Source organism: Sinocyclocheilus grahami, unplaced genomic scaffold (genome assembly GCF_001515645.1).
Source record: "Sinocyclocheilus grahami isolate Dianchi unplaced genomic scaffold, SAMN03320097.WGS_v1.1 scaffold895.1, whole genome shotgun sequence".
Taxonomy (NCBI): domain Eukaryota; kingdom Metazoa; phylum Chordata; class Actinopteri; order Cypriniformes; family Cyprinidae; genus Sinocyclocheilus; species Sinocyclocheilus grahami.
In genome coordinates this window covers 238,694-251,648 of record NW_015506074.1, presented here as the reverse complement: position 1 = coordinate 251,648, position 12,955 = coordinate 238,694, and the positions used below count along the sequence as shown (strand labels likewise).

The following is a 12,955-nucleotide window of genomic DNA, read 5'->3' as shown; positions in this document are numbered from 1 at the left end:
GTCTCTCACACACACACACACACACACACACACACACACACACACACACACACACACACACACACACTCTCTCTCTCTCTCTCTCACACACAAAAGTTAAAGTGAAAAGAGAAAATATAAAACCCTCTATTTGAAAATATAAAAAAACTATAATAGCACATGAATGATAATTAAATAACAATGCAACAAATCAACTAAACCTAAAATTATTAAAAATTACTTTCAATTGAAAAAAAACCTGAAATCAATAAAATAATAAAAAATGAAAAATTTAGAGGAAAACCCTAAACGCATTAAACTTAAACAAAAATCTATGTGCCATGAAATAAAATGAATGAAAGCTATATAAAATATTTTAAAAACTAATAAAAACAACAAAAAAACACAACAAACTGACTAAAATTAAAGTGAAAACAGAAATGATGAAAAGTAAACATTAAAAATATTTAAAAAAAACTATAACTGTATTTCAATAATAAATCTATAATAGTATATTATAGTGTTAACCTAAAATTATATAAACTGCTTTCAATTGAAAAATCAACTGACATTAAATAAAAAATTAAAACATAAATATTAGATAAAAAAACTGATGTAACATAAAAATGAGGAATGTTGCCTTGACAACTACTGAAAATAAAACGGTGAAATAAAAATAAAGCAAAATAGAAATATTACTAAAATTAGAGTGAAAATAAAAGCTAATTCAACATATGAATAAATACTGACTGACAATGAAGACATTTGTTTCACAGAACTGTACACAACATGGTCACAATGCGGCGCACTGCATACTATTTAGATTTCCAGCACAGCACCAGCTCCTCCAAACGAGACACATGAAGTAGACGCTGTCTTCAGCTGCAACTGAACGAGTCCCATTAGCGCTCACATATTAACAATCCAAACACAGGAGGGCCGTTAGAAAGAATAACAAGCAGCGGGGGCTAATCAGCGGCGAGAGGGGTGCTTAACCCCATTGTTCTCCTAAATGGGAATGTGTCTCTAATTGGCCAGTTAGGTCCCTCAGTAGCTGCCGTCTGTCCAGGGCAGTAAAGTGGCCCAGAAGGCTGGGGCCGATGCGAGCAGAGCCGGAGACTTCAGATGAAGAAGTGCCACACATCCAGACCGTCTTCAGTCATAAAGAGAGTCCAGACTGGCTTCTCATCTCAGGGGCTCCAGTCCCTCCGATTTACCGTCTGGAAACACTTGTCCTCTTCTGTGCATGTAAATGTCTTCTGGGAGATCTGTTTGATCGAATCACTCTGGTGGCTTACAGTACAAGCCTGTAGTTGACAAATAACCTGTGCATGATGCATTTAGGTTGAAATCTGTATAAATATATAAGTGAAAAATTCATTTCAATCATCTTTTTACCTTCATTTTAAGTGTGCACTGTTTTAATATTCTAAACGGAGTTTTAAAAATGCATGCATACTCAGCAAAACGCTGTTTAAAATCATGCCTTGTCATATGGTAGGGCAACGCAACATTATTTTATTTAAATTACGCATTAAAACATCTTTCGGGAGTCTAGAATTAGCCATTTTTGGGACTGGAAAAGTAATAAAAATTAATACAATATTTAGAGGTCAGAGAAATTTAGTTATTTCTAGTCATTCTCACCTCTAAAATATTGAAATTGTAAAAATAAATGTATTAAACTGATCAAAAATGTATTTTAATAAAATTATTATTTTTAATGAATGATTGGTCAAAAGTGCAGGAGCGCTGATATCATAGTGCACACATCTGAATACATTCTTGAGACTGAAAAACGAATAAAAATTAGCAAAATATTTAAAGTAACAGAAATGTATTTTCCCCTAGTTATTCTCCCCTCTAAAATACTGAAATTGTTCATGCAAAAATTATTGAAATGACATTTTGAAACGAATAATTGGCCAAAAAGTGCAGGAACGATGACATTATTGTGTGGATGTCTGTTTACAATGAATAAAACATCCTCTAAGAGTCTACAAATTGCCATTCTGTGGACTGGAAAAGTAATAAAAATCAGTAAAATATTTCGAAGTCACAGAAATGCAGTGAAAATGACTTTTCCTACTTATCCTCTTATCTGAAACACTGAAACGACTAAAAGAAAAATGTTCACTTAAATGTCATCTTGAATTGAATAATTGGCCAAAAAGTGCTAGAACGAGAAATTTATAGTGCGTGTATAAAGCTAGCATACTGGATTTGTTTCAAATTCATATCCAGAAGCAATAAAACGCATTCTGAGAGTCTGAAATTGTCATTTTTGAAGGCAGGAAAAGTAATAACAATTAGCCAGAATATTTAAAAGTCACAGAACTATAGATATTCTCACGTTGAAATGGTGAAAAGTGCATTCTATTCACCAAATAAAAATATTATTTTTACTGAATAATTGGTCACAAATTCCTGATATTACAGTGTGTGCATAAATCCAGTACACTGGGATTGATGCAATAAGCATGCCGTTTATTATACTTCAAGGAAATGCTTGAAGTATAAACGTGACCGAGCGAAAGCAACAGACAGGACTTGAGTCAGACTGCAGAAGTGAAGGGCTGTAAATGCAAATGTCAGGAGCACTAATGTGAGATAATCCAGTGAAGCACGCTGCGTTAAGAGCGTCTGAGACATTAGAGGGACAAAGCCCTGTTCCCTCTGCAGCACGAGCTGGAGGATTTGAATACGAATGCAGCCCGTCGAGTCAGATCAAAGGTGCGCCGCAGGACAGGTAGACTGCAGACAGGCTGCTCGCGACGCTCTCGCTGGCAGAGGAAGCTCAAATTGACATGCTGGAGACAGAGGAGCTGTCAGAGACGCCTGTCTGCCCGCCGGTCTCCACGCAGACCAGACGTTCAGCTCACAGAAAAACTCCTGATGAGCGGACAGTTTCATTCCCAACAAAAATCATCCGTGCATGTGGACGTCATCAGCCATTATGCTGCATTTTACAGTTTGTGCTGCAGTACATTTCTGCATCAGATGTCAGGTGGAACAACGTCAATATCAAACACTGACACTGCTAGAATAAACTAATAAAACAAGAATAGAATAGAATATCGATGCATTAAAACCTTTTATTTTGAATCTCTTGAAACTACTGATAACAGAAGCCAAAACATTGGAAGTTTAGTTTAACGTAGATGTTAATTATTAGCAAATTATTGGTGCAAATGCAGTTTTATATGGTGTTGCATTTTTATGAAATTATTTGAGTATATTTATGTACTTAAAAGTATCACAAAAAATGATGTTAGCTGACTGTTTTTAGACTGCACCAGAATTCAACCAACATCTTGATTGATATTATTATTCATCATTCGGTTTTAATTATGAAGGATCTAAATATAAATAAAGCACTAAAATGTCACAATTATTATTGCACAAATATTTTATTTTTAATAAAATGTAAAGAGTACTTTTAACTAAATTGCAGCAGATTTAAACTAACATTTTAACTGATATTATAATTATTTATCGTTCAGTTTTATCATATGAAACAAATCATGTACTACAAATGTCACACGAAAAATTGTGTTTGCACAATTTAGTTTTGACTAAATTACGAGAAGTGCAACAGACTTCAGCCGACATCTCGATTATTATTATTATTATTCATTCAGTTTTGCTATAAATGATTCAAACATCACAAAAATGAAGATTGCACAAATATTTTATTCAAACATACGTAGAGAAATTTAAGAGAGTAGTTCTGACTAAATTTCAGGACACTGAAGCAAATTTCAACATATTAACTGACATTATTATTATTTATTGGTCATAAATGAACACATATAAATGAATCATGTACTAAAAATGTCATAAATGTATATTTGCACAAATATTTTGTTATTATTTAACATTCAGTTTTATCATCTAAAATGATCTGAATGTATAAATTAATCATGCACCAAAAATGTCACAAAATCGGTTTGTTTTGGAAGAAGTTGCAGCAGATTTCAACCAACATATTGACTAATATTACTATTTATAATTCAGTTTTATTATAAATGGCCTAAACATATGATGCACTAAAATTATACAAAATGTATAAATATTTTAAGGAGTGGTTTTGACTAAACTGCAGGAAATTGCAGCAGATTTCAACCAACATCTTGATTGATATTTCTATTTACTGTTCAGTTTTATCATCAAATATTATCTAAGTGTATAAATGAATCATGCACCAAAAATGTCACAAAAACCACGTTTGCACAAATATTTCAAGGGGTGTTTTTTGATGAAATTGCAGCAGATTTCAACCAACATCTTGATTGATATTACTATTTACCGTTCAGTTTTATCATCTAAAATGATCTGAATATATAAATGAATCATGCACCAAAAATGCCACAAAATCCACGTTTGCACAAATACTTCAGAGAGTGTTTTTGATGAAATTGCAGCAGATTTCAACCAACATCTAGATTGATATTTCTATTTACCGTTCAGTTTTATCATCTAACTTTATCTAAGTGTATAAATGAATCACGCACTAAAAATGTCACAAAAACCACGTTTGCACAAATACTTCAGAGAGTGTTTTTGATGAAGTTGCATGAAATTGCAGCAGATTTCAACCAACATCTTGACTGATATTACTATTTACTGTTCAGTTTTATCATGTGAAATGATCTGAATGTATAAATACAGCTAAAACTGTCCTGTGAAATGAAGTCGCATGGGTTTGTGGCCGTCAGCAGCTTAAGTGTGTGTGTGTGTGGATCTCTTTGATAATGTCCCCCCTTGCTCCCCCCGTCTGGGCCCGTTATCTCCTGCTCGTCACCCTGTCTGCGTCCCTCTGATGTGTCGTTGATAACATCTGCCCGCCTCTATATAAAGCCCGAGCCGGCTCAGCTCCTGCATCACTCACCTCCACACCTCTGTCAGGATCATGCATCTGTCTTGCCTGCTGCTCCTGGTGGCCCACGCCGGGGCCTTCGACCTGGGCCAGACCACACGCTGCGTCCCCGTCCCGCCGCAGATGAGCGTGTGCCAGGACGTGCCGTACTCAGAGATGCGTCTGCCTAACCTGCTGGGCCACAGCAGTCTGGAGGAAGCGGTTCCTCGCTCGGACGACTGGAGGACGCTGCTTCACACCGGCTGTCATCCGCAGGCCCGGGCCTTCGTCTGCTCGCTCGTCGCTCCCGTCTGCCTCGACAGGTACGTGCAGAGGATTCGGACGAGGGACTGGAGGAGATTTCATTGTGTTTTTTGTCAAGCCAGCGTTATTTACATACAGTGTTGGGAAGGTTACTTTGGAAATGTTACAGATTTCAATTACTTTATTAATGTACCCGATTACATTTGAATACTTTTCTAAACTTCTAATGTTTTCACCTGTTAATCATTTTCAAACGCGTAAGCCAGCTAGGGTTAAACTTACAGACAGTGGTCCTCAACACTGATTGCGGCCACTTTCGAAATCCTTGCAGCTGTTAGTGAAGATCGCACAAAATATTGCACTAAATTAAAAGTTCAAATGATACAATATTGATGTTGTGATACTGGTAGCACTAATATAAAAATTTGATGATATATGTTACAAAAATGTAACAATTTTAAAATATGTTGATGATTGTATTTTTTTTGTCTTTAATCTCAGTATTTCTGTCAGTGTTGGATAAGGATTTTTTAATGCGTAATGGTAACCCTAGAATGTGATCAAACCGTTTAAAATAGCTGGGCTAAGATATATAACAATTTTTATGACTGCAGAAATGTGTTAATTCAGTACACACATTATCCCAAAATTGTGACCGACCTTAAAACACAAATTTTCCCCAAAAAATGTAAAAACAATTATTGATTATTTCAAAGGGTTACTAATGTCACATCATTTGGATATTCACATGTCTGGGGAAAATGTAGGATTAAACGTGTTAGTGTGTCGAAATAGTGTGCCGTTCTCCTCTGGCCAGTCGAAAGCAGCGGTTTAATTCTAGGCTGCAGCAGAGTCAGATTGTGCAGAGGACTCTTTCTAAACTCAGGTGTGCTTGCGTCCGCAGGTTCATCCAGCCGTGTCGGAGCGTGTGCGTAGCTGTGAGGGAGAGCTGCGCTCCTGTATTGGCCTGTCACGGACACGCCTGGCCCGAAGCCCTGGACTGCGACCGATTCCCCGCGCAGGACGACACGTGTCTGACACCGCTGCCCAAACACATCAGCGCCTTCTCCAAAGGTGAGGCCCTCTGACATTCACACACTTAGACAGACAGATCAAATTAAATCAAAATAATAATACAAATTTATATAAATGTAAAAATTGTATAATTTTACAGATAATAGATAAATGATTATTTCCAACAGTAAATATATCAAAACTTAATGTTTGATTAGTAATATGCATTGCTAAGAACTTCATTTGGACAACTTTAAAGATGATTTTCTCAATATTTAGATTTTTATGCACCCTCAGATTCCAGATTTTATCATAGTTGCGTCTCAGCCAAATGTTGTCCTATCCTAACAAACCATACATCAATGGAAAGCTTATTTATTCAGCTTTACAGATACAAAAATAAACGTAAATGTATTGGTTTAACGGTATATGTTCTCGTGTGGACAGATTTCCCTCAGCCTGTGTGTCAAAGCTGTCCGTCTGTGGAGGAAGCGCCGTCTCTCAAAACCGTGCTGGACGCGCTGTGCCTCAACGACTTCGGTACGCGATTATTATTGCCTGTACATATCAATTTGGTTATGGTTTTTGTTGAAGGTTAGAGTCTTGTGATGCGGTTTAGGGACTTTTGGGACACGTTAACTCACCGTGTTTTCTCTCCGCAGCCGTCAAAGCCAAGATCTCGCGGCGCCGCCTGCCCTCCGCGGACCCGGAGCTGACGGTGGAGGGCCCCGTGGAGCTGATCCGGCGCGGCCCGCTGCTCCCCTACGACACCGCGAGCCTCATCCAGCGCTGGCTGCTCATCAACCTGCGCTGCGCGCTCACGCTGGCCCGCCCCGGCCGCGCGCAGCTCTACCTCATCACGGGAACGATGCGCGCCTCCGGCTCCATCCAGCTGTCCAGTCTGTTCCCGTGGCTCAAGAAAGACCTGCACATCGCCGCCGCCGCGCGCAAATGGAAACACCACAAATGCTGAAGCTAGGCACCCTCAAACGAAACCAATAGCACCCATACAATGTATTGTTGGCTATTGCAACAAATATACCTGCATTTTTAGATTTTCAAAAAACTTAATTCTGTATGATTTATAAGCTTTTGTACCCGTGGGGACCACAATTTAGGTCCCCACCGTGACACGAGTCCCCATGAGTCTGTGTGTATTCAGGTTTAAGTCCCCACCAGGATATATAAACCAGTACACACTTCACACATCACACACACACACACACACACACACACACACACACACACAGCTCTTGAGATGCACTCCGACTGTTGTACATAGAGATTAAATGTAAAGAATGTTATTTTCTATTCAGATGTACTTTGTAAAGAAAGATATCCAGATGCAAGTGTATTTATGTCTGTTTTTCGTTGTTTTTGTGCTGTAAATAATAAATGTTTCTACTATATTATTGTGTTTTTGCATCCATATTTGGCCTAAAATTAGGCTATTTACCATTAGTGTGAAACTCAGTTGCTTTATTTCTTTAAAAAATTAAGTAAATAAATAAATAATGAAATGAAAATACACCATTTTTGAATGTTTTCTCACCAGGGCTGCATTTATTTGGTCATAAATACATTAAAAACTGTGAAATATTATAAAAATGTCAAATAGCTGTTTTCTATGTGAATATCTGTTAAAGTATAATGTATTTCTGTGATGTGCAGCTGTATTTTCAGCATCATTCCTCCAGTCTTCAGTGTCACATGATCTTCAGAAATCAGTATAATATGCTGATTTGCTGCTCGAGAAACATTTCTGATTATTATCAATGTTGAAAACAGTCGTGCTGCACAATATTTCTGTGGAAACTGTGATAAATTGTATTTTTCAGGATTCACAGATTCACAGAAAGTTTAAAAGAACAGCGTTTATTTGAAATAGAAATCATTTGTAACATTATAAATGTCATATTTGACTCATTTAGATGCACTAAATGAGTCAAATATGACATTTATAATGTTACAAATGATTTCTATTTCAAATAAACGCTGTTATACAAGTTACATTGATTAATAAAAGTATTAATTTCTTTGAAAAACATACCTCAAACCTTTGATAGATAGACAGATCTAAAGTTATAAAAATATAAAATAATTTGTAATTTTTAAATGATTTTCTCCACGTGAAAATGATACCAATAACAGAAACCATTCAAGATTACAAAAAGAAAAAATTATAATAAAATGTAATTTGAATGTCTTCCACATGAAAATGACAGACACCTTGAAAAAAACATTTTAAAATATATAATAAATAACATACAGTATGTATTTGAAAAACAACAGCGTATCAAACTATCTCTTCAAGAATATCTGATTCATCTGAGTGAATCGGTTCATTTGGACAGTTCATTTCATTAAACAGGTTCAAAAATGATTTATTTAATGGGATGTGATTGGCTGCTATTAGGAATATGAATGAAGTAAGTCACATCTCAACAGAGTTTACCTGAACCAGTATGAATATACAGGATTTATGCAGATTTCATGATTCAACTGTTGTCAGAACTGCTTTATCAGAAGTAGAGTCTGACTCTCATCCAACGCCTTTTCAGTTTCACGTGTTTATGATATGTTTATTGAAGAAAATGGCATCTAGAACGGTTTGCGAGCGTGAATCAAACGCATTAGGGGCCCCGCTTCGGCCCCGGGTCTCCCTGCATTGTGCTCTTTGATTCAGAGGCTCTTTAGACACTCTCAGTGAGGGCTCTCGGTTTTTTCAGTTGTCCTTTAAAAGGCATAAAAGCTTTAAATGGGTTCACATGAACAAATGGTTTAGTGACTCCACTTCATAAAGGACTAATTCTGCCTGTTTGGGAAAACCATGCGGACTAGAATATATATATATATATGTGTGTGAGAGCTTAGACCACAAAACCAGCCATAAGGGTCAATTTTACAAAATTGAGATTTATGCATCATCTGAAAGCTGAATAAATAAGCTTTCCATTGATGTATGGTTTGTTAGGATTTCGCTGAGATACAGCTATTTGAAAATCTGGAATCTGAGGGTGCAAAAAAATCTAAATATTGAGAAAATCATCTTTAAAGTTGTCCAAATGAAGTTCTTAGCAATGCATATTACTAATCAAACATTAAGTTTTGATATATTTACGGTAGGAAATTTACAAAATATCTTCATGGAACATGATCTTTACTTAATATCCTAATGATTTTTGGCATAAAAGAAAAATTAATAATTTTGACCCATACAGTGTATTTTTGGCTATTGCTACAAATATACCCCAGAGACTTAACACTGCTTTTATACATCATTTGCAAAAAATGTAAGATGCTTCATCAATAAACATCTCTGAGTTTTCAAGGCTCTTATTTTGTAATCGAATGTGTTCATTTCTTTAGTAAACATAGTTACAGATATCACTATGTTAAACCCCATCTGCATCATCTTGGTCTTAATATGAGGAAGAGTTTGAATGATCTGACCAGCGCGGTCTAGTTCTGGACTGAGTTTAGAGTTTCTCCATCACACCGCTGACCGCATTGATGTTTGATTAGTCACAAGTTCATTTCTTGATCTATAACCCGAGCGTTAACACACATTACATATTCATCGGCCGGCGGCCTGCCCGCTACCAGCGAGGCCAAGAAAACTGCAAATTTGATTACATGTGCCCTTTGGCTCTGTGTCGAGGGGACAAAGAGAGCGGCTGTCTGCGGCGATTAGCATGCCCAGCATGAGGTGATGTTTCCCCCAAAAGACTGGCCTGCGCTGGGACATGCCTGTTTACAGCAGAGCTAGACACAGCACACTTCTGCTCTGACACAGACTGAGCAGAGACACATTTCCAGTGCATCTGAGTGCGTTTTGACCTAGAAGACATATGCAAAAAAAAAAAAAAAAAAGCATTATTTTTAGTAAGGCAATGAAACTTTGCAAATGCTTTAAAACCCTCAAATACACATCTTTTTTTTTTTTGCAATAATTTTTTATGAGATATAACCATTTTAATGTTTGTAGATATAGAGTCTCATGAGGTGTTAAACTACTTATATACAATGATCTATGAAGTTGTATTAGTGGAAAAACCTTTTCCCCATATCTCTCACACTTTTGGAACTGAATATTGTTCATGAATATGAATATGTGCATTTATTGACAAACTATCGCAGTGTGAAAAATGGACCACTTTATTCATCTGAAAGTGAAGGGTTATGCAAAAAAAAGACTTTTCAGAGTAATATGTATTTTGTTTTATTAGAAATAAATATGTAGGTAAATTTGGACTGTTTTTGAGCAATGAGTTATGAATTCAAAAGAATTGAATGCAATGTCGTTCAATGAAGTTAAAACTGTATTTCTCAGGTTATATGTTCTTATAAATTTCATACAATTATATATTCAAATACAATTTCTCACTAATATATATATATATATTTTTATATTGGTGAGAAATTTTTATTGAATATATAATTGTATGAAATTTATAAGAACATATAACCTGAGAATATATACAATTTCTCACTAAAAGAACAACAAAAACAAAAAACAAAAAACAAAAATATATAAATACATTTTGCATTATAGTTTTTTTTTGTGTGGTTCATGCATAATTAGAAATTTCAAAGAATTTCTCAATTTTTAAATTAATAAAAAGGGCAGTAATAACATAAAAAAAAATTAAATTTTTGTGACATTTACTCATTAATGATAAGTTGCTGATCAGATACATTGTGGATTAAGTAGATTTTGAAAGCATTTTGAGAATTATATATATATATATATACTGTATTAAAACATTATCATATTTGTATTAGTTGTATCATTATCTTTGTAGAAGGAAAACATTAAAGAACAACTGGTGAATCCTACATAAGAGAGATAAATCCACACATGGCATCTCTCTGTGTCTGTGTCTGAAATATTTCTGATCAGATTGTGTCTTGAGCAGTACACGCTTGTGTTTGTGATTCTGATGAAAGAGCGACACACAGAAAACAAGCATGCTGGGAAACACGTCTGCAGCCGTTCTGAAAACTCTTGGTAAAAGTCAAATAATGCTCACAACTTCTGGCCAAATCAAGCAGATTTGGCTTTCATAACATTTCTGCTTTGCAACAGAAAATACATTTTTAAGCTATTTTTAGTTTGGAAGACATATTTGAATATCCTTTTATATCCTAAAATAATAATAAAAATAATAACTTGCATCAAAAATATTTTTGTTTTTGTAATTCTCAATACTAATTTGATTTACATTACTGTAATACCATCATTTGCACTGTAAAATTATTACAAACACAAAGATTTTGAATGTAAATTGGCATACATTAAAGGCAGCACAGCAAATACAACAAAGAGCATTAGATTTACAGTTTAAATATAAAACGTTATTATTTTTGACATTATGGTAATGCTAATGAGATTTATTTTCTAGTGATGCTAAAACTTCATCTTTTCATGTTTTACCCTGTTTTGCATTTTAAAAAGTCTGTTTTTTGTGATTCTCAATACTCAGACCATCCTTATTATAAATAAATAAATAAATAAATATATTTAATAGCTATATAAACATAACATATTTTTCTGAAATACATACATGCATGTGTGTGTATTTATATATGCATAATAAATATACGCAGCACACACACATATATTATGTAAAGAAAAACTTTTATTTTGGATGCGATTAATCATTTGACGGCACTATTTTAAATATATTTTAAATTTTTATATTTTCTGATTTAATCTTAATTTTATTTAGTTTTTAGTATTTTTGTTGTGTTTTGTCATTTTATTTCTTTTTGCAATATTTCTTTCTTTTTTTATTAATTTTTGATTTCAGTTTAAGTTTGTTATTTTAGTACATCAAGTTCAATTAAATGAAATTGAAAATAAGTTTAACTTTTTAAAAAATATTTTATTTCAAGTAATGAAAATGTTTGTATGCTTTTAGTTTGAGTTAACTATGGTAATAAAGTTGAACGTTCTCGTAACATCATCAAAAGAAATTAAATTAATTTCGAATTAAATTAAAAGCTGGGATCAGTTCAGATTCTCAATATCTTTGTGAAAATACATCTACATTTACAAACAGTACTGAAAGTTAAAATAGTCACATTTTTCACTGTACATCAGCATCAACATTTTAGAGTAATATATTGGAAAGATAATTAATTTGTTTGTTTGTTCATTAATTAATTAATTATTCCTTCCCTTCAATTATAGGATGTTATTTATTTTATATTTACTTATTTGTACTTGTCATAGAATATATACATTTAAATATTATATGTAGTCTATAAATTACAATAATATTTTAATGTATATTAAGGCTTTAATGAAATTATTAGTATACTGGATTTAGAAAAATATTATTTAAAGTCGTTTTTAATGATGCATATCACACTACCAGTCACAACCTATTTGTTTAATTGTATTTTTAAGAGCGCATTTACCTGCATATAACCATTATGTTGTTAAAATTAATAACTTTTAACATATACGGACATTACGCATTGCATAAATATTATTTACATGCTGCCTTGTTGTTTAGCTACTTTACAGAATCTAATCACATAAATACAGTACATTCTGCACACTATCACTATAACATCTAGACATGTATAATAATTATTTATTGACTATTTTCACGTGATAGAATAATACTATGAACTGCTCATGTCTATTTTTAACATGATGTTTGAGCTGCAGATTCATGTGATATAATGTGATTACAGTTTGCACTCATCCGTCTCCAGTTATCATGACCGGTGTTTCTCTGCCCCGCTGCTCTGGATCTGGACCTGTGATGTCGTCTGCTCCTCTGTTCCCTAGTAAGACACACACACACACACGCACGCACGCACGCA

At 34.4% G+C, this 12,955-nt stretch overlaps 2 protein-coding genes across 2 annotated transcripts in view; both read left to right on the top strand.

The window, feature by feature from the left end:
* The first annotated feature begins 4,891 nt into the window (after positions 1-4,891).
* On the top strand, positions 4,892-7,088 carry LOC107563897 (secreted frizzled-related protein 2-like). Its single transcript, XM_016248862.1, has 4 exons — positions 4,892-5,160; positions 6,006-6,175; positions 6,563-6,655; positions 6,778-7,088. Exons 1-4 carry the CDS (start codon positions 4,892-4,894, stop codon positions 7,086-7,088), a joined length of 843 nt encoding a protein of 280 aa, XP_016104348.1.
* A 3,998-nt stretch (positions 7,089-11,086) lies between these two features.
* Positions 11,087-12,955, top strand: part of LOC107563891 (homeobox protein DBX2-like) — a 9,593-nt gene continuing 7,724 nt past the window's right edge. Inside the window, exons 1-2 of the mRNA XM_016248857.1 lie at positions 11,087-11,126; positions 12,824-12,919. Coding sequence (XP_016104343.1) covers positions 11,087-11,126; positions 12,824-12,919 — 136 coding nt within the window. The remainder of the gene's footprint in view (positions 11,127-12,823; positions 12,920-12,955) is intronic.

Coding starts and splice junctions, on each gene's coding strand:
- LOC107563897 (XM_016248862.1), top strand. CDS start 4,892: ATGCATCTGTCTTGCCTGCTGCTCCTGGTGGCCCACGCCGGGGCCTTC. Junction 5,161..6,005: donor GCTCCCGTCTGCCTCGACAG/GTACGTGCAGAG, acceptor TTGCGTCCGCAG/GTTCATCCAGCCGTGTCGGA. Junction 6,176..6,562: donor CATCAGCGCCTTCTCCAAAG/GTGAGGCCCTCT, acceptor TCGTGTGGACAG/ATTTCCCTCAGCCTGTGTGT.